The sequence below is a fragment of the Cynara cardunculus genome, assembly GCF_001531365.2.
Source record: "Cynara cardunculus var. scolymus isolate 2C chromosome LG 10, CcrdV1, whole genome shotgun sequence".
NCBI lineage: Eukaryota > Viridiplantae > Streptophyta > Magnoliopsida > Asterales > Asteraceae > Cynara > Cynara cardunculus.
The window spans coordinates 23,281,505-23,303,481 of NC_037537.1; the positions used below are offsets into that span (position 1 = coordinate 23,281,505).

At 34.4% G+C, this 21,977-nt stretch overlaps 3 protein-coding genes across 4 annotated transcripts; 1 reads left to right on the forward strand and 2 right to left on the reverse strand.

Moving 5' to 3' along the window:
* Nucleotides 1-1,271: 1,271 nt before the first annotated feature.
* Nucleotides 1,272-7,434, forward strand: LOC112520499 (probable catabolite repression protein creC). 2 transcript variants are annotated; one of them, XM_025128942.1, is made up of 11 exons: nt 1,272-1,532; nt 2,009-2,350; nt 2,435-2,543; nt 2,647-2,740; nt 3,176-3,263; nt 3,378-3,461; nt 5,162-5,258; nt 5,342-5,429; nt 5,516-5,621; nt 5,793-5,885; nt 6,909-7,434. In XM_025128942.1, the coding sequence occupies exons 1-11, from the start codon at nt 1,350-1,352 to the stop codon at nt 7,254-7,256; spliced, it is 1,632 nt and encodes a 543-aa protein (XP_024984710.1). In that variant the 5' UTR covers nt 1,272-1,349; the 3' UTR covers nt 7,257-7,434. The 2 variants fall into 2 exon arrangements, with proteins under 2 accessions (XP_024984710.1, XP_024984711.1); XM_025128943.1 differs by lacking the exon at nt 2,435-2,543 and having other exon boundaries at nt 1,284-1,532; nt 2,009-2,258.
* Nucleotides 7,435-8,412: 978 nt separating this feature from the next.
* On the reverse strand, nt 8,413-12,171 carry LOC112520501 (DNA polymerase epsilon subunit C). Its single transcript, XM_025128945.1, has 4 exons — nt 11,666-12,171; nt 9,848-9,932; nt 8,729-8,770; nt 8,413-8,655 (listed from the first exon to the last, which is right to left on the reverse strand). Exons 1-4 carry the CDS (start codon nt 12,149-12,151, stop codon nt 8,588-8,590), a joined length of 681 nt encoding a protein of 226 aa, XP_024984713.1. The 5' UTR covers nt 12,152-12,171; the 3' UTR covers nt 8,413-8,587.
* A 1,599-nt stretch (nt 12,172-13,770) lies between these two features.
* LOC112520500 (probable pyridoxal 5'-phosphate synthase subunit PDX2) lies at nt 13,771-17,707 on the reverse strand. The gene is made up of 7 exons (XM_025128944.1): nt 17,526-17,707; nt 17,282-17,409; nt 15,914-16,001; nt 15,453-15,526; nt 14,902-15,093; nt 14,277-14,374; nt 13,771-14,088 (listed from the first exon to the last, which is right to left on the reverse strand). The coding sequence occupies exons 1-7, from the start codon at nt 17,575-17,577 to the stop codon at nt 13,956-13,958; spliced, it is 765 nt and encodes a 254-aa protein (XP_024984712.1). The 5' UTR covers nt 17,578-17,707; the 3' UTR covers nt 13,771-13,955.
* Between the last annotated feature and the right edge of the window lie 4,270 nt (nt 17,708-21,977).

A 21,977-nucleotide genomic window follows, 5' to 3' on the forward strand; every position in this document is an offset into this window, starting at 1 on the left:
TGGATTTAAAACTGGGACCTCCTGGTATTTTTGACCTTGGAGTCAAGCTCAAACCAATCAGGCACCACCCTTGTAGTTATCACACCACCAATTTACCAACTGAGCTACACGTTATATAATCTCTATATTATTATTATTACTTTTTAATTATTTTCTTGAATATTATTGAATTCTAATGTTTAAATTAAAAATTAGACAAGATTAATTATATTTTTATATTTAAACATATTTTTATAAGAATTTATTCCAAGTCATGAGATAATAATAATAAGAGAAATTAACTAAAAATAATTATTTTCAACTTTGAATTTATCTCTTAATTTATTTATTTTTTAATTTTTTTAAAATGTCACTATTTTATAAGTAGCAACTCTTCAACTTGCGAAAGTATCAAAATTTATTGAACATAATCTGAAAGCATAAGAACTAAATCTATAAATTAATCCCAACACTTCCTTGGAAGTATTTTATCTAATTTACAGATTTAGTCCTTATAACGGTGAACCATGTTCAAAGTTAGTTTGTAAAGTAAGGGTAGTGATATTTATAATTTTATAAAAAGAAAACGATTAAGATGCTGTTTAACAGTTGCTGAATGGTTTGGTGCTGAATGATTAAGTGGTCAGAATGATTAAGAAGCTTTCGTGATATAGTACAAAATGAAATATAATTGTTTGGTAATTGTTAACAATGAAATTAAGGCACTGAATGGTTAAGGGGGTCTCATGATACAAAATCATTCAGATAGTTTTAGAACCATTAAGAGACAAAAAAATTTTGCCAAATAAAATTCACCTCTTGAGATTTAGGGATAAAACTTTTAAGAGATAAATAAACAACCACTAAAGAGTTGTTTGTTTCTCTCTTAATAGTATTAAGAGGTATTCTCTGAATTGTTAAGAGGTGAATATTGTTTGGCAAAAAAGAAAGATTGTCTTTTAATGGTTCTAAAACTCTCTGAATGGTTTTGTATCATGGGTCTCCCTTAACCATTCAGCGCCCTAATTTCATTGTAAATAATTATCAAACAATTATATTTTATTTTGCACTATATCTTGAGAGTCTCATAATCATTCTGACCATTTAATCATTTTACAATAAACTATTCAACAACTGCCAAACAATCCCTAAGAAATGAATTTAAAGGTTAAAAATCACCTTTCCTATTAATTTCCCAAATAATAAAAAAAAAATAGAGGGGAAAAAAGGTGTGCGTCCGCATCGTCCCTGGCAGCATATTGACCTGCAACTCCAAAGTCCAAACTTATGCTGTTTCGCCGATGGCTAAACACAATTCCCGATTGCCATGACCCTTCTTCCCCTTCCAATCATTATCAGTCAACGCCGCCATGATTAACACCACCACCGCCGTCGCCGCTCAACCTTCTTCTTCTTCTTCTTCTAACACCGCCGCCCAATCTCTCGGTCTCAAGAGCTTCTTCAAAACCCCCGAAGGCCGTTACAAGCTTCATTACGACAAAACTCATCCTTCTTCTCTCCTTCCTTACGCCCTCGCCAAGTCCATCACTCAGGTAATTATCTCTTCCACGCACTTGTCTCGTATAGATTATTTGTTTCTCTATACCTTAGGTCTTTTTTTTCCTTTTGAAGTATTAATCGTTTATGTTGATGTGAAATTGAAATTAGGTCTTAGTGTTTGATTGTGGAAAGAGAAACCCTAGCTTACGTTTAAGGATCGGTAGCTTATATTCCTGATATAACATATAGTCTGATTTCTAATGTTAATCCTAGCACTTTGCCTGATGCAGAAGTTCGCATTAATATTGGTGCAAATTTAAAAACAACATCATTGTACATGTAGTACTTGTTATAAACATTAATTGAAAAGATCATACTCTGGTCTGAAATCAGAAAAATGAGGGATTTGGCATCCAAAGTCAAGATGTAGCTCTCTCTTGGAATTGAGGGAGTGCACGAGAGCCTATTTTGTTTTTTAGTCTTACATGAATTGGATCAGTGATGAGAATCTCTGTTTGTGAATGTTTAGATAACCTTAGCAGACCTCAAGGATCAACCAGTGCAAGCAGCAGCGAATACGTCTTCGTTACAACCTACCTCGAGCTATAGTGTTGCAAGTAGTGGAGTAAGATATGTGACATCAAAGTTCTTAGGAAGCAGTGGCAATGGGAGCCGAATGCTTGGATTTGTGGGTGGAAATGGGACAGGAAGTAAAGCAAATGGTGGAGCAAGTAAGAGCAGCCATGTGGGAGGGTTGAATAATGGTGGCAATTCTACAGGTGGTTCAAATCCTTCTGATGGTAAAGGGACTTATTTGATATTCAATGTAGGAGATACTTTATATGTTACGGAGCTTAATTCAGAGGAAAAGGTAATTCTGATGGTTCAAAGATTGAATGCTCCTTGATGGTTGATGATTCGTTTATTATGAACTTTAACAGAATGCTTTTTCCAGGACCCAATAAAATCAATTAGTTTTGGTAACTCAAATCCTATCTGTCATGCATTTGATTCTAAGGCCAAAGATGGGCATGACTTTCTGATTGGGTTGAACTCAGGGGATGGTAATGCCTTTCCCCAAATTCTCTGATGTAAATGGAAATTTTATATTGCTTTACCAGAGGTAATCAGGTTCCTCACTTAGTTTTTAGCACTTATTTTTTGCAGTATACTCGGTATCATTGAGACTGCAGTTGCAAGATGTTGGGAAGAAGCTAGTTGGTGCCCATCACTATAACAAAGATGGAGCTCTTAACAGCAGGTAAGATATTAAGTGAAATATGATCTCCTCTTTGGTGCCCATCCTAAGTAAGTGCTTTTCATTTGATTTTGACCTTATAAACCAAAATGTTGGTCATCTTTGTATGTTGTAAATATACAATGCAGTTCTAGTCTGAGGAATAAGATTGTTTCAAGTATGCTTATAGTTCCATCTCTCCTCGTTCTACTTTCTTTATTGGTTATATACCTTATAAACACAGCAAAGTATGATAAACTTTTTATTTGACTATCTAGTGATTATAATCTATTGGTCTTAAAGTTGTACCTTTGCATGATCTTAAAGTTGCATATAGTTATTTGATTCTTGCATAAACTGTAACAACCAGTTGGTCATCATGTAAGTGTAGACATATATAGTTGACCACAATAATAAGTAAGTGTCCAAATATTCAATCAACTGGCATTTTCTTGACAGTCGATGCACTTGTATTGCATGGATACCTGAACGTGATGGTGCTTTTGTTGCTGCTCATGCCGATGGAAACTTGTATATTTATGAAAAGGCAAGCCTCAATTTGATCATAAATGCTTCTCTTTATCATTATATTGTAGGTGCTGCTTTGAGTGTTTGATTGAATCTCATATAATACACTAATTTTCTTTTTTGACGTATTTAGAGCAAGGATGGTCCTGGTGATTCTACATTCCCTGTAATCAAGGATCAAACACAATTCTCAGTTGCACATGCACGCTCTAGTAAGGTACATGAGCATCCTTTCTTGATATTATTAACACTATATAAAAACAATTATGTTTTATGTTATGGTCTGGTTCATGATAGGTCCCACTGATAAGAAATAGCATCTTACTGGTTTTTTAGGACAAGTTAATGTGTTTGTTTGTGGTCACCCATCAAGTGGACTTTACATTGGCGTTTGTATATCTAACTCTATCTACTTTTTCTCTTTTCTTCTTTTTATTTTCTCTTTTGTTCTTGTAATGAAATTTAGAAAATACGAACATGACAGCATAAGTTCACAATTACCATGATATAAGAGGTGATGAGAATAAAATGGTGTGGTGTCGAGGTAATTGAGGAACAGTCAGTGCTCTTGGTACCTTACCATCTAGGTCTAGAAGTATGCTATAACCTAGAGAGTATCATGTCCTTGATTAGTATGATTTTTTATCTTTCTTCACTTTTTATGAACATTACTTAAATTATCATGTTGTTCATGCTCAATCATCTAAAAGTTCATCATCTTGTAACTCAAGGGGATATGCTCCCACTTTGTATTATGCACCCATCTAGAGGCCCAAGCCCATTTCTAAGTAATATTCTAGAATAGTTAAGTAGGGGTAATTTGGGTACTTAGAATAAATATTTAGCATAAAGAGGGAGGATGCAGGGAGTGTCAAGGAGGCAGAAGATTAGTGAGTTTTATATGGGAGAGTTCTAGCCTCTCGAATGCTAGTTTGTTCTTAGTTTTCTTTGTTAATCGAAGCGTCTTACATCTATACTATATTATAAAGTATTTGGCAAAAACTCTTAAAAACTACTTTTTATGCATGAAGTACTGTTTATTGATGCATATTACTTAAAATTCAAAATTACAAGTAGATTGTGCTTAAGTACAACTTATTAAAGCTTATCTTTGAATTCTTGTAACTAACTGTAGATAAACATAATCAAATATAGGATAAACATCTCATTTTAAATATAAAAAATCTAAAATATAATTAGGATAATCATTGTGTTCTAACAGAATACTTAATTATTATCTATTAAAATGTTTATATTATTAAACCAAAAATAAATTATTTCGTTATTAAACTTAATTAAATTATAATAATTTTTTTTAAAGAAATTACATTAAAAAATAGAACTTATAAATAGTTGATTTGATATTAACATTGATATATTTTTTTTTTCAAATTTTTATGRTATYTTCAAATTTATATTTTATTCAAAAATAAAATCATTAATGCTTTTTTAAAAACACATAAAATCGTATTATAACATCGACAGAGACAAATAATAAAATAGAACATTAAAACCGAGATGTATCTCACTGCATTGCACGAGTACTATTCTAGTTGTCCTTAATCACTTGGTTTCTATTTCAGTTGTTCAATCGATTCGGCCCATAACACTTTGCAAGTCTGGATATTAAGGATACATCATGCTTGAATAATTATAGAAACAGATAAACAATTGATGTCACAAAAGTGGTACTTGTAAATAAATGGTTTACTGTTGTCACAAGAATGCAGGAGAAGGGCCTTAGTCCGCGGAAGACCTGGGTTCCTTCACCAATGTGATGACATCAATTTGTGATTTGTGAAAGTGTGTTTGTTGTTTCACAGATTCAGTATCATCCAGCTTAAATTGTTAAAAGCTGCCATACAATTCCTTTTCCTTGAGCTCTTTCAAAATTTACTAATCCATCTCATCAAACAGAGTAACCCCATTGCTAGATGGCATATCTGCCAAGGTCCTATCAACGCCATCACATTTTCAGCTGATGGAAGACATTTAGCGACTGTTGGTAGAGATGGTAAATTACTGATCTCTTATCCGCAATATAAAATGCAGTTATTGCCTACCATTCTTATTCTTGATATCATTCTTTTTATGTAGGTTATCTACGGGTATTTGATTTCTTAAATGAACAACTAATATGTGGCGGCAAAAGTTACTATGGTGCTCTTCTATGTTGTGCCTGGAGGTAGAAGCATTCTTGATGATTCTCAAATAATTTCCTCAAATCTTGTTTGTTCTTCACAAAATCCAAATTAAATTCTTGATTTTCAGTGCGGATGGAAAATACATTTTGACTGGTGGGGAAGATGATCTAGTTCAGGTTTGGAGTATGGAAGACAGGAAAGTGGTAGCATGGGGAGAGGGTCACAACTCATGGGTAAATTTTCATTCAATTAGAAGCCAACTTATGCCAACAAGGACACTGTTCCAAAATAAAGGAGCCTTTCCCTTCTAAATTGCAAAGGCTCATTTAGTTTGGGATGGAGATGATAGAAAGAAGAAAAACTATTCAGGGTTTCCATATTAATCTGGACTAGATGGATTGCAGGTTAGCGGGGTTGCTTTTGATTCGTATTGGTCACCGCCCACTTCAGAAGGTGAATCAGAAAATGCAGTATATAGATTTGGTTCCGTTGGTCAGGTATGGTCATAAATACATAGTTACAAAATGAAACATGAGATGATACATTTATTAGAGGGCCGTTAAAATGCATTAGATTATGTTTTGTTATTGCAAAAACAACATTTAACCCAATAATTATCAGCAAACCCATATCTTTTACTATGGTTTGGTGACAACAACTACAGTTTGAGAGTAACATAATCTAATTCGTGCCATATCTCAAACTATACATCTTGCCACTAATCCTGCTCTAAACTCTCAATTCTCACCCTTCATTATTCAAAGTTTATTGTCGAGCGATCTTAAGCTGACCCGTAACAACTGTTGACCAAAAATTAGTTGACCTTACTAGATGTTTGCATTCAAGTAGGCTTACCTAATCTTAAATACCCGTTCTAAAGTGGGGAGATCGATAAAAGGGTTAGGCAACAAAAAATGATCAAAAACTGCCAAACTGAACTGGAATACACCGAGATGGACCGATTCATAAGTTAATGGTAGTTTGGTTTTGCTGCAGTTTTTGGTCTGAATTTATTTCAATCCCTCCATAATTCGCAGCTTGTTTTGGGTTTCTCAACCAAAATTCATATTATGCTGTGTGTTCTTGTATATATTACTTTAGTTGCATAAAAATCTTTCCAGAATAGAAAATTCTGTACAAATACTAATAATACATATATGTGCTTGTGTTTGTGTATACTACATTATTTGTTCATAAAATTTTTATAAATATACAATCAAAACAACATACAAAGAACTAAAATCCCTTTTTAGAAGTTAAACTAAAATCCTATATAAGCGACTTGATTCTCTAACAGGCACTACTCGTACTAAAGTAGTTGTTTTGGCCCTGAAACGGAATAGAAATTATTGTTTGAATTCGAACCACCTAAAGTTTTCTATATATCTGGGACACAACCATCTGCCTGAAATAGGAACCACCAAACCGCCAAGGTGCTGATCTGGTCGGCGATGGTTTCCGATTGAAATCACAGAAAAGCTACAGAACTGAAACTGATAGAAGTAATGTAAATTCTCCAGGACACACAGCTATTGCTTTGGGACCTGGCTATGGATGAACTTGTAGTGCCACTTCGCCGTCCACCTGGTGGATCCCCGACATACAGTAGGACCCAGTCATCTCATTGGGACAGCGTGGTCCCCGTGGGCACCCTCCAACCAGCTCCCAGCACAAAAGACGTCCCGAAGCTTGCCCCATTGGTAGCTCACCGTGTTCATTCCGAACCTCTCTCAGGCTTGATCTTTTCTCAGGAGTCTATCTTGACCGCAAGCCGTGACGGACACGTAAAGATTTGGACGAGACCCGGAGTCTCCGACAGCTCCGACACTTGTACACCCACGAAACCGGCTACCACGGGTTTCAAGTAAACCGTTTTAGATCGATCATATTTCGACCTGCTTTTGCCTATTATAGTGTTGAATTTTGAATTCCCATTGTTGTGTCTGATTTTGGCGAATGTAGAATTGATTTTGGCCGTTTTGAGACCATCCAAGTATAATATTTTTTTTTCCCATTATGATAAAAGAATATACGAGTGTTTGGTGATTTTTCTTTCTTATTGCAACTTACGTAAGATGTAGAAATTGTTTAGAAATTGCATCTTGTTGGGTTTTTTGAATTGGTATTTGGAGTTCTTGCTACAAAAGATGTATGGAAATGTGATTATTTGTGGGTTTGGTTGGGATACATATAGGATTTAACTTCCTGTTTTTGTTAACAAATACAAGCCCTCTTTTATAGATTAAATAATTTACCTTTTTTGTGTCATATAAATAGGCCTAAAAAGTCTTGTTTTGAAAAAGATATAACACATTTAAAATCATTTAAATTCCATAATTTATTTTAAAGGAAAATTGAGATGAGATTATCTAAGTATATGGGAAATCAGTAACTAAAAGATTTTAAAATTTAATTCTTTATAAAAATATAACTTGACGGTTTGTTTGATTTTCTTTTGTTTTATCTATGCGTTATTCATTTCTGTAAGAATGGTCGTTTGATAGCTCGAGAAATTTTTTTGTTATAAAATCATAAATCAAAATCTTCAAAGAAATTGACATTCAGTTGCAATAAATCTTCATTTAACCAAAAAATCTCTGGCCTAGCAATATCTAAGCCTCTTACTTTTTAGGAGGTCAAGAGTTCAAACTTACCAACAATAAAAAAAACATGTACATTTATTTGTTACATTTGTCGCATATAAAATACATCATATACTTCAAAATAAATCTTCATTTAGATATTATAAAATTAATTATATTATTATATTAAATACATTTAATAAAATATTATTTCTCTTCCTTAAATAATCAATTTTAATTTCAAAGACTAATATTGATAGGAATAATAAAATATTATTTTCAGTGCCGAGTAATTACATTTTTAATGAGTTTTCCAAATTTAAAAAATATCTTCTACTTTTTTCATTTTGGAGAATCTTTCAATTTTGGAGAATCTTTCAAAGCAAAAAAAAAAGTCTCCAAAATCTCCATTTTGAAGAAATCTATCAGAGATGAGATGCTCTTAAAACCAAACATATATCCTTGTATTACACAGAATATGATCTGTAATTTCAACAACACCAAAATGCACATCAATTTTACAAATAAGAATGGAATAATATCCTCATAAAACACAAAGTGGCTCTCTCTAACCTCCATTTCTAAAAGCCAAAAATTGGGTTTTAATACCATGTTTTTCAAGTCTCTACTGTTGGTGATGATTCTTTTAAAGCATCCTCTGCTTTCACTTTCTCTGGAACAAAATCTAACACCAAACAACAACAAAATTATTACAACCTTCCAATTATGCACAAAACACATGAATCTGCATAACATACCTGAAAGAAAGTCGAATCTCCTTCGCTTACTAATCACTGAAGCTGAAACCAACACACAAATATGTGATTTTGCTAAAATCCAACTTTGATATGTGTATGTACAGAATGTATGCATCCATGAAAGAATAAATAATGTTTCTTTAGAGTATATGTAATATACGGCAAATACTCGCACACTTCTCATCTGCAGTGAGGTTTGAACCCTTGACCTCCAGGGAGGTTGGGATACCCGAATACTGCTGAGCCAAATACCCTTTGGTAGAATAAATATTGTTTCAAATGCTAAACCAATGAGATAATGCACTGCAGCCATTAATCTCAGATTATACTCGAGGTCCCCAAAGATAATGCCGAAGTAAGGTTAAACCTATGTGTCAAAAGTCAAAACAGTCGATATGGGTAAAATTCCTAAACACTTGCATATATTGTGTTTTAGAGTCATTATATGAACCCTTAGTAAACCATTGGTGCTCTTCATATGATGCAAAACTAAAGGAAAAGAGAAGAATTGAAGAGTAAACGGGCTCATGGTTGCAGGGTTTTTTAGGAAATCATGAGTTTATATGAATCAGCAAGCTCATCCAGGATTGTAAACAGAAACATTAAACTATAGTCTGAGTAAAAGGTTACTTGGGAAAAACACTCGAGAGCCTTTTTCAGAATGCATTATTCTAGAAGTTACGTGTGAGCAGAAGAAGGTTTACTCTCTAAATTTGCAGCATTTGGAACTGTCCCTTAGATGGATAACATGAATTTCCTACCAACCATGGTTCTATTTCATTCAAACAAGCTTTTACCACCACTAGGTGGGATTTGCCCAATTGTTTACATCTCTTGGACCATTCCCAACTGGCAACTCTAATGTCCACAGATGATATAATATATATGGTGAGCTTTCAATTTATTACTTAAACAGCAAGGGGGACAGAATTCTTATTGTAACCTGAGAAAGATACGTAATGATCGGAATACTACATTACTTCTGGCAAAACAGATCATTTCTGGAGCCAATGAAGCCTACTGCAGAGAGGAGGGAGGGGGGGGGGGATGCATATTGAGCAATTGCTAAATCTCATATTACATCTACTACTTCATGAGAAAGCAAGGCAGATAACTTACAAAGGTGTTTGTAATCAATATGCTTCTTTCGATCCAGAAAAGCACTAGCATATGCTTCTGTAGTGAATAGCTGGAGAAACTTTTCCTGCATACAGATAGAAACACACATTAATTGAGTGTGAAACACAAGTGTCAATCAAGCTAAGATCCATGCCAACTGGTTGTTGTTTTAATTTATTTTGGTTATCTTTATGGTTACTTAAACCAAGTTATGTAAGAGGTCTGGCTTATAAATGTGCAGAATGGCAATGGTTGAAACTAACTAAACCAATTGAAAGTCAAATGAATGAGATGACTTTGCCTTTATCAAAAAATCAATCTGGAGACTGATGAATTTTGAGTTGCAAAAGTTTGGACAAAAAGAAGCATATACATTTGGTTTAACTTGTTTGGGGACTCTCAAAGACCTCAAATCATTTAAACAAATCATTAAAATCACAGTTTGATACCAGAAATGAGATATTACATTGCTCAGGTCTCACATTTAGGCCCTTTTTCCAAGAACCATCAAACCCCGCCTTATCATGATGCATCAACACACCAACTCCTCAAGAAGCTTGTCTAAAATTTTCCAAGCTATAGCAACTCTATTCAGAAAGAGGTGAAGTGTAAAAAATAAATTTCATTCGTGTTGATCCACCTCATAAGATGGATGACTGAAATATTTCACAAAAGATAGCACATACAGGTCAGTTTTAACTACAATGATATAATCAAAGAACTGATGTTCAAGACAGATATTATGTTGAATTGCTTCAATTTGTCGGAATAAGAACCCTCGTTGAAGTTAGTTTTCATGAGTAAATTTGTTAGAACTTAGAACCAAATCATCCTTGGTCTATATATGTATCACATTCAGTTACATAGAAGTTCCTATCTAAAAGGACATGGTCTTGATTGTTGAAGATATTTTACATGAGCTTAGTTTCTTAGAATTTCTGAGCCTCTCTCATTCTCCAGTATTAGGAATGGGTAACACTCCCAAATACTAAATAAATCATAGAGCTTCCCTTTTTTCTTTTCACACATTCTGCATCACATGTACATCACAAATTCTTTATTTGCATCAGTCAGCCAGCCTTACTTGCTTAAGATGGTTTTCAATTCCATAACATATAATGCCAAAATCTTAACTTGACTTTCCATAACCAGGCTCTACTGTCCTCGTCTAAGAAAAGACAAACCTCAGGCATTCTCTTCCCAGTTTCCATTAAATCAACCATTCATCATTGAAAAGAGATAATTGTGACCTAAAGAAGGGAAATGTGTCGCTCAGAGTTAAAGAGTTGCATGAAAGCAAGATCCATAGTCTCTAGCAGCAGTTTGTAACCATACAAGAAGGAGCAACATAAGTTTCTAAGCTGCAACTCGACCCTAAGGTGAGGGAGAGGTTCAATTTAAATATGAGCAGAGAGTTAACCCTCTTATATATGAAAACAGGTTATTGAAACATATGAATGGTTCATCAGAAGCTATGTGTAACTTATTGCACATAATCATAAAGCCTTCCACTAATTCATTCTAATTTTCTTGTACAGGGCTATCTACGTGTTGGTAGAACTTAGTAAAGCTAAGTTATGGTAAAGTAAATCAAAGAGACTAAATATTTATGGAGTGACTGATCTTTAGAAATCATCAACCTGACTCTCGTTGCAGCAAACCAAGGATTTTGGAGAATACATGCGAAAGAGCCATTGTAGTTGGCATTACATTTCCCAAAATGGCTCTATGGTCGTTTTACACTTCATGATTGTTTGAAATTATAAGACATAGAACCCTAATTCGATAGGAGTGAAAGGCAAGAGAAATTAATTATACCGAAGCTTTGTTGATGATGAAAACGGCTTCTTGAGAGATACGAATGTTAGGATCTTCGCTCTTAATGATACGGCTCACACGATTCATCGGAATCTGGTACAATGAACTACTCTCTTTCTCCTCAATCTCYTCTTTTCTCTTCTTCTTCTTCTTCTTTTGATTTTTATCTTCTTTCACCTCCTTCTTCGCTTTCTTCTTCTTGTTCGACGCATCAGTGCTGTTTGCCGCATCCTCCGCCTCTACAGAATCATCCACGACATCCTTTTCTCCAGATACTTCCACTTGTCGTTGTTCTTCTTCTTCGGATGATTCTGATTTTGCTCCATTGTTCACATGGTTGTGAGAATTGGAACTCGAAGACAGAATGATTGGAACTTTATCCGGTGTATTTTCTTCTTCAAAATCTTTCTTAACTTTACGTTTTCCGTTGGCTTTCGCCGGTGCCGGAGTGCTTCCTCCTCTTTCAGCTTTTTGCTCCTCCTCCATTTTCCGTTTAGGTAGCAGCAATCTCTGACACGACACGACTAAAAGGTTTGACATTTATAGAGGCCCATTTCTAATTGGGCTGGCCCTATATTTCTAAAAGCCCACTCTTCTCAACCATTTGCTATTGGCGAGCCCATCGTTCTAATCGTAAACTTGCAATCACCAATTCACCATGCAATTTCTTATTAACAAATATATAAAACTAAATTTATGTTTAAATAAAACTATAAGTGTATTTGTGTAATGTAGCGAGATACATTTTGATTTTAATATTTTATTTTATTATCTATCTTAATCATTGTTATAATATAGTTGTATGTGATTTTGAAAAAGCGATGATGTTTTTATGTTTAAATAAAATATAAATTTGAAGATATCATAAAAATTTGGCAAAATTATATCGATATTAGTATCAAATTAACTATTTAAAATTCCTCAATTTTTGTGTAATTTTTTAATTTAAATTTTCTAATTATAATTTAACTTAAGCTCAATAACGAAGTACTTTATATTTGGTTTAGTAATACAATTTTCTTATAAAGATAATAGTTAATTGTTTTGTTAGAACTCGATAATTATCCTAATTATATTTTAGATTTTTTATATTTTAAAATGAGATGTTTATCCTCTATTCGATTATGTTTATCCGCAGTTAGTTACACGAATTCAAACATGGAGTTTTAATAAGTTGTACTTATGCATAATTTACTTGTAATCTTGAATTTCAAGTAATATGTATCAATATAACTGTACTTTATGCATAAAAAATGGTTTTTAAGAGTTTTTATCAAATATTTAATAATATAGTATAGATAGATATTATTAATGATGGTTGAATATATCTTATATATTTAGACATTATTTGGCTAATATAAGATAACTTATTTTTTAAGTACGCGTTTCAATCATAATAACCTAATTTATTAAAACGATAGTTTGAAATAGTTTTTTAAGAGTTTATTATCACTCATTTGGTCTTAAAAAAATATATTGATACAGGTATCAAATTGAATATCATAAGATTCTCGTTTTTTTTTTTTTTTTTTTGTAATTTCTTTAATTTGAATTTTTACGTAACTAGAATATCTTAGATTTAAAAATAAATATGTAATTTATTTTAGTTTTAGATAAAGATATGCTATTCTCGTTCCGATACTTTTAAAATTACGATTTCCGTCCTTATAGTTGACAATTTATTGATGTTTTTATCCTTATGGTTTATAATTTATTGTTGTTTTTATCCTTATGTTTACAGTTCATTATTGTTTTCAACCTTAACACTTAACGATAAACCATCGGTGGAGTTAATTTTAGGGACAAAAACAACAATGAATTACAAAAATGAAAATTGTTAGTTCAAAAGCACATAAACACAAGTGGTGGTGCGTGATTGGTTTGAACTTAACTCCAAATATCAAAAGTATCAGAAGGTCCTAGATTCAAATCTAAGGAGGAATAAAAATCCCTTTGTGACCACGAATGTTCAAATGCGGTGACTCCGGGCTATCTGCAAAGCAGATGGTCACCCTGGGATTAGTCGGCTCGCATAGCGGGTTGGATATCCAGGTTAATAGAAAAAACATCAACCATTTATATAGTTTACTCTAAAGACATATCAATCACATAATGATAAAGAGTTACTTCACTCCAAATGAATAATAACCAAACTCTTTATAAATGATGATAATTCAAAAGAAAAAGGAACAAATATTAAACAATCTCCATTGTTACATATATTCACACCACCTGGATATTGCAAAGAGACCTTGTTGTTAACAGAAGTTCCGGTCGATGAACTTTGGCGCTATTCGTACACAGGAAGGTCGATTTTCGGTTGTTTGTTGTACAAATACCTTTCTTCATCTTCGTATACGCTGCTGCTACTCGCGGCCACTATTTCATTGTCGTTAGATGACATTTTCATAAAGTAGCTGTGCCTGCAAAACAAGCGAATATGCAAGTAAATCTTTTTTAACGGAAATGGGCGGACTAATCCCATGGCAAGTCGAGCCGAGCGTACTCAAGTCGAGTGTTGACCGAGTCAATATCGAGTAGCTCGTGAGCTGTCTCGTATCATTTACACCCCTCGAATCAAAAATAGGAATTGGAATAGAAATAGAAATACCATCGAGAGTCGATAGTCAATTCAGGATGAAATGCAGTTGCTAGTAGATTGCCCTGCTTCACAGCTACAATCACTTTACCATCACATTCACCACTCTCCTAAACCATGAAAATAAAGGTTACAATCACTTTGCCAAATGAGCGAACTCGGATATATGTTTGAAGGAGAATAACCCCGGTTTACATAAAGCCAAACCAAACGACTCTAGTATATCCCACTTGGAGGTAGGGCCTCAGGGTGGGATGTATGTAGACCTGACCTCTACCTTAAAGAATAAAGCAGTTGCTTGTGTGAAGTAAGCGAAAAAAGAGAGAGTTCGCACACACAAAAAAACAAATAAATAAACAAAACATGCAAAGTTAGAAGCAAGCAACGCTCGCTCTGTTCTTATCATCCATAGATAACGTTTTTCCACATCCAAAACGATCAAATTAATCATTTAAACAAGTATGTGCTATGAACTCAAGTGTTGATCACATTCTATGTGGGATTGGTCAAATCAAATAAGTCAACAGTCTAAAGAACTGATAAAAAGGCCCCCATATGCAAAAATACTGATATCTCAAAAGGGGGGGCTAGAGTAACAAGTGAAAATTCAATATATTAAGAAACACAGAAGGCTTACCTCCTGGCTCTGAAGACTGGAACTAGGATCAACTTTTTTGGTTGTTTGAATGGAAATAGAAGCCAAAACTTCAACATCTGGTCCCACTTCAAGGATTGCGGGAGCACGGATAAAAACAGCACGAAAACTTGGAGGGCCCCCTTCCGTAGCAGCAAGGTCTGGCACGGGAAGCTCAGCCTCAAAACTCTGGATCTATATACGACATTTAAGAGAATATAAAATATAGCAGCCAATAGCTTAGAAAGAATTTACATTGAATCACATTCCAATCAAACTATGGGGCCGTTTACCAACACAAATTGGTAAATGCTAACGGGTAAGAGTTGGGTCTGGGTCAGCACTAATCACTGACCAAGTAAGAGTCTATCCCTTAGCTTAAGAGGGGTTTGGTAAACAACAGCGTCTCTGACCAGGTAAGCACTTCTTACTGGGAGGCGGTAAGCAGGTAGTAAACATCCCCTAAATTGAGTTGTCAATCACGATACAATGCATTTTTTTTCCTCGGAGTCTTAATTGTTTATTGACGCGAATTACAAATTGCTAGCACTTACCTGACTACCAAAGAAATTACGATGAACTGTACAATCAAGTCCTCCAACAAGTTCCTGCCCTCCTGTTTTCTGTCCTGAAAGAAAGTGTCGGTGCAGTTCAAATTCAGAGAATCATCGGTGTCATGTTCCAAATTTTCATGCTAAATCTTGAACCTATATATATATATATATATAGGAAGTTACGGCGAGAAGGGTGAGAAGGTTGCTCCACCTTTGGATCAATCCTAATTGAAGATTAACACGGATCGTGTGCACCAAGATGCACCAGATCAATTCTCGTCAGAAGCCAATTCATGGGGTAGGGGTGAGATTAAAAGTAATCAAGGGTCCCTTCTTACGCTTATCACCTTAACTTCTATTCTCACACGATCCTTTGTCTCTCTCTCTCTCTCTCTCTCTCTCTCTCTCTATATATATATATATATATATATATAGTTAAAATGTGAGGAACAAAATCTCACCAGTTGCTTTGTTTGCCAAGAAGATAAGACCAGCACACGTTCCCCAAACTGGTTTTCCCATTTTTACGAACTCACGGAGCGCAGGAAACTACCATCATAGTACCAATTGGATTCAGAGACAGAGTAATGAAGTGTAACGACAAAATAAACCAAGTAAAAAATCAAAACTTGATATCGATTATTTTCACCTTCCAAGCATTCGTTCATTTTGAAAGAGAAAAAAATTGATTGTATTTCAGATAGATGTTTGTTCTTATCATATGTACACTAAATAAGCCATACGCTTGTAACGGTAAAATCTATATAATAATCAATTCAGATAGAAAACCACAAAAGAGCATATCTCCCAGCTAGTCTTTCTATAACTCTAACTTCAAATTCAAGATATGAATTCCAATTTCAAGAATTTTAAGGATATTTGTATGTTTCATAATGTCAACCTTAACATTAGCAAAGATATTAGATGCGTGGATACAATGTCGGGAACGATAATTGTAAAAGATGAGCAACCACAGTGCATCCTGGCTCATTGGCTTCGGCTTTGGCTTTAAGAAGGTTGGAAAGGAAAGTTCATTTCACTTGCATATTAGCAAATAGATTGATTCAACGACAAGTTACAAGGTAAATAACCTTATTGATTGCTCAAGTGCTCGCGTCTAAATGATAGTAACAAGATCATTGGAAATTAAGAACATCATGTCACTTCACAAGATTGATCTCCACTTGTGAGAAACCATATGAACCCCGTATATCTCACATGAGGTGCGGTCTGAGAAGTGTAAGATATAAGCAAGCCATGCCTCTACCCCAAAAGGGTAAGGGAGTTGTTTTGGCATTGAAGCCAGCTTTTGGGTCTGTTTGTTAGCAGCTTAATAATGAATGCTTGGTAGTGGTTTAATGATATAGAAAGAGGTTTATTCGGTAGGCTTGTAGGAGGTGTTTTATGCAAAAAGCCAAGTTTTTTTTCCAAACTTGTCCCTTCCGGTTAAAAAAACACGCTTATTTCATTCAAAGAAAAACATTCCGTTGTCTATACTGACGAATTAATCCACACAGACAGTTTTATCCATACATGACTTAATGGAAAACCAACCACACAGCCACAAAGCTTTTGCATAGCCAATGATACATGTATTCATCAAAGTGTACCCTAGTTTTAGGGAATATGTTTTTTTAGTTTTTAGCTTTTTTTGTCTGGTTCTTTCTAAACTAGTATAAAAGCAAAATAGACAACTTCTTCAGAGGACTTTTGTCGAACAATTCAGTTCAATAAACCACGTAACAGAGTTCCAACACATATATGCATATGGGTTTTTCTAAATCATGAAAAAAACAGGCATTGAAGGGAAAGATAGATCAAAACTTCACCAGATTGTGCAATTCAGCAAGCTTAGCCATGGTGGTGCTCTCACCGCCGGGAATAATGAGCGAGCTCACGTTCTCCAACTGTTCCGCCTTCCTTATCTCCACCCCCTTCACCCCAATCCTCCTTAACGCTGCAGACACACACAAACCCACAGTAAAGTCGTGAAAATTTCCCGTGAAACAGGTACATGCATACACTCATACATCTGCGTATAAACAAAAACAGAAAGAGGGAGAAGGAATGAACCGGCGATGTGTTCGTTGAAAGACCCCTGTAGAGCAAGAACGCCGACCGCCATGTATGACTGTGGTTTTCGAGTTTGGGGGTTCGGGGGGAATGGATGATTGATTGAAATTGGGGTTTTGTTTGTTTTGGAAAAAGGCTGCGGTGTGGTGGAGGGTGAGGCTGATTTCACTTGGTGTACTTGACTCGTATCGTGTAAGACCTTGCGTCACAGGATATCCCTTCGCTGCGTTTCGAATGCGACACGAAAGGGGAGAACAAATAAAAACAAAGAGAAATTTGTTAGAATAATAGAAAGAAAACAATAATACAATAAAAAAAAATGAATCTGTAATTCTTATTAATGAAAAGTTCTTTAAATAGGGATAAAATACGAGTAGATAGTTATGATAAATATTATTATAATCTATCTTTAATATGTTTATCTCTATCTAAATGGTCATGTCCTTTAGACGATAACACATTTATCCTACAACACTCCCCTTTGTGCCGAGTCAAGTGAGTGATAGTGCACAAATGTTGTCTCCTTAAAATTTTACGCCAAAATAGAAATCCAATGAGAAAAAATAAAATTAAGACAAAGAAAATAGTACAATGCACGAGTTTTTTTGCAATATATAGACTTTTCATTTTAGTCTAGTATTCTTTTAGATACGTTTGAGAGTTAGAAAAGCAATATGATACATAAGTTGTTGTCTCACTAAAACCTTACAACACGGAACAAAACCTTACAGAAAAAATAAAACTTTGGGTGAAGGAAAGAGCACAACATACCCCTGATGCGTACATCAATCAAGGAAGTTTGGAAAGTCTCTGCATTCCAATGTTTTCACATGTTTCTCAAATGTTGCCTTATGCAATAATTTGGTAAACAAATCAGCCACATTCTCCTCAGACCTTACTTGATTCACTTGAATTTTCAAGGAGAGTCTGTTGTTGCTGATTATAGAATAATTTTGGCAAAATATGTTTTATATTATCACCTTTGATATATCTTACTTTCATTATCAACACAAACTGCATTATCTTCATATATGCATGTAAGATTTTAAGTGGTTGAACTTAAACCACTAGCCCCTCTTGTAGCTGTAATGACAGACCTTAGCCATATACACTCCCGACCCGCCTCATGTAGAGCAATAATCTCTGAATGATTCGAGGAGGTAGCTACAAGGGTTTGTTTGGTACATTTCCAATAAATCGTCGTGTCCCCAATTGTAAAAACATATTTTGTTTTGGAACGACCTTTGTGTGGGTCAGAAAGATACCCAACATCAGCAAAGCCTACTAATATACAATTTGGGGTTTCACTGTATGGGATAACGCTTTCTTTGTTGATACTTTTAACAGGTATTGTAACTCCATATTTGTAGGGAAAGAATAAGCTCATGTTGATGGTTCCTTTTAGGCATCGAAATATATTCTCGATACCATTTTATGATCTATGAGGATGATATGTTTGAAACGACCGAGTTGGATGATTATTTGTCAGAGAAATTGTTACCGCAGGATAAAGGATCTGATATATTAATGTGATGGAAGTGTAACGGTGCTAAGTTTCCTATCATGCAGAGGATTGCGGGGATGTGTTGGCCATTCCTATTTCTAAAGTAGCTTCACAATCGACTTTTAGCATAAACGGAAACAAGGTAACGAAACAACGAAGTCGACTAAAATCGCAAACAGTTGGAGCATTAATGTGCAACAAAAGTTGGTTAAGGAAATAAATTGAAGATAATAATTATATAAATTGTTGTATAAAATTTTTCTGACTTGCATTATTTTTATTTCAGATAAAAAACACGGAGAACCAAAAGGTTGCATACGATGAAGATGTTGATTCTTCAGTGACTAAAATTATGTGTTGCTTGGAAAAAACCTGTTTTGCATTTTGATGTATCCCATTGGATTCTTGTTAATTTTACAATATTATTATATTTGTTATTATCGTGTTCTTGAATGGCTGCAAGTCCCTCTAGGTTCATTGAGTGTGTCACTGTTGGCAAAACTTGTATAATTGTATGCTTATTTGTTACACCAACAACAAATTCCCCACTGTAAGTCAAATTATTATTATTATTTGCATCTGGGTTTCTTCTTGAATTTGTAACTTTCTTTCAAGATGATTTGTTGGCTCTTTTTGCTTTGGTTTTATCTTTCTTGAATTTGTAACTTTCTTTCAAGATGATTTGTTGGCTCTTTTTGCTTTGGTTTTATCTTTCTTGAATTTGTAACTTTCTTTCAAGATGATTTGTTGGCTCTTTTTGCTTTGGTTTTATCTTTCTTGACTTTGTAGTCTTGTGAAATTGCCCTTTTTCACATATGGGTTTCTTGTTCTTTTTCCATAAAGAAACCAAAAAAATGTGAGAATTCTTCACAGTGGCATAATCTGGATCTTTTCTTTTTTCCAGATAAAGATGACACTTACATTACCTGATTGTGAATCTTGTGATAAAGTTATTATATTGTTGATGGATCAGATTGGACATGGATCTGGTACAAACAAACAACATAGAGACTAGAGAGGAGGCGGAAATCACTATGCAATAACTAACCAGTTTTGCTCACATACTTCTGTAAGTTACTCTACTTTACATATGAGGCATTCGGGCAATGCATTTATCTTGTTGCTATCCATTTTGAATTATGGATCCATTTTATTCCTTCTAGATTGTATAGATTGTGGATCTATTTTCCATCTTAAAAACTCTCTTAACTCAATACCAGATACTTATTATACTTCATGTTCAGACAAATCGATTATTGGTGCCGTTTTATGCACATTATGGTGGGGTTGCAAGAAATAATGTACACCTGCTCCAAAGATGCACATTATGGTGGGGTTCAAGGAACAATCTTCAGACTACATACTGCAAAAGCTAAGAAAGGATGAAACTTTAGACATCTTCCAATTCTTTGTTAATTGAACATTTGAAATAACTTGTAGTATGTTACAGATACTGTATTTTTTATGATTTGGTTTATAGAAAAACGTGTTTCTGAAATGCAGATTGAGTGGAAGATTGCACTGCAAAAGGAATGACCCGGGGGGGGGGGGGGGGGGGGGGTTGACCGTAAGTTGACCGGGACAGGATGTTAATCCCCGTATCTGTCGGGGACTGGGGGCTGTGACTATAAACCGGGGTGGGGGCCCGGGGATTACAAAACCCGCCCCATCCCCGTTGTCATGCCTACTGCCGATCACCGGCTATTACCACCACTTTGAATCATCGCCAGACGCCGCCTATTTGAACAACCACCTATCTGAACCACTGTCGCACCACCGATCTGAACCACTGCTAACCACCTACATCTGACCCACCGTGGACCACCATCGATTAGAACCACTGCCGACCATCACCGATCTGAACCACCGCCGACCACCGTTGATTTAGTAACGTCTTTTGGCTTATGGTTATATTTGGGTTGTCTATTTTATATTGTTTTACATATTAAATAATTATTTTACTATAGTATTTTTAGTTTTAAAAAAAGTTCAAAAAAGACATTTTGGTCATTTACCAATATTTTATTCAAATTACAAAGCTACATTATGTGAACCAAACACATATATTCCAATTCATTAACAGATCTCATTCCAATGTTTGCCAACAAAATATGTGGTCAAATCTTACAATATTCAATTTCAATTTCATTCAAAGTCAAATTCCTTTAACAGATTTCATTCAATCCAAAAACATTTTACGAATAAATGTATTTTTAGTGACAAAGTGATTTAGTTTCAAGTCAGTATTCACTTGCCATGATTGGTTCGAACCATAATTACCCATCATTGTCATTGTGCTTGGTGGTAATATGTGGTGAGATGTGATGTGTCCCCTTCCCAATTTGTAAAAAAATACTTTCATTGAAACCAATAACGTAAAATAGAACAACGCTCGTTCAAATCGTACATATAATTGAAGGCTTTTCAAGTTAACCTCAATTCATTTCTTCAACTAAGACTGTTTAAAAAAACAAATTTATCACAGTTATAAATTTATCTGATGTTTTATTAATTCATAAATAATATCAGTACCCATTTTATAAACCAGTAATATATATTTACAATAACTGTTAAAAAAACCCTAAAACAGTCAGCGTTCAATTAACTAAAATGAAAAAACATATACAAGTTGCATTATTTTCAAATGTCCCATATGCAATGGACTAGTTATTATTATTATTATAATTGGGTCCATACACAAGCAATGTGATCATGGAAATGACCATAAATAGATAAACCAATTTTGAAGTTGACATTACATAATATACCTGATTTTCTAACGTATCATCGTAATGAATTATTTTACGTCATAAAAAAAATTATTTTAAAATCGTGTTTTATATTAATAAAGTAACATAGGTCCACCATGTTCAAAGGACAATATTCATTTTAAATGGCAAGATGTCATAGGCTTCTTTTATAATATTCAAAGTTGATGTAATGACACT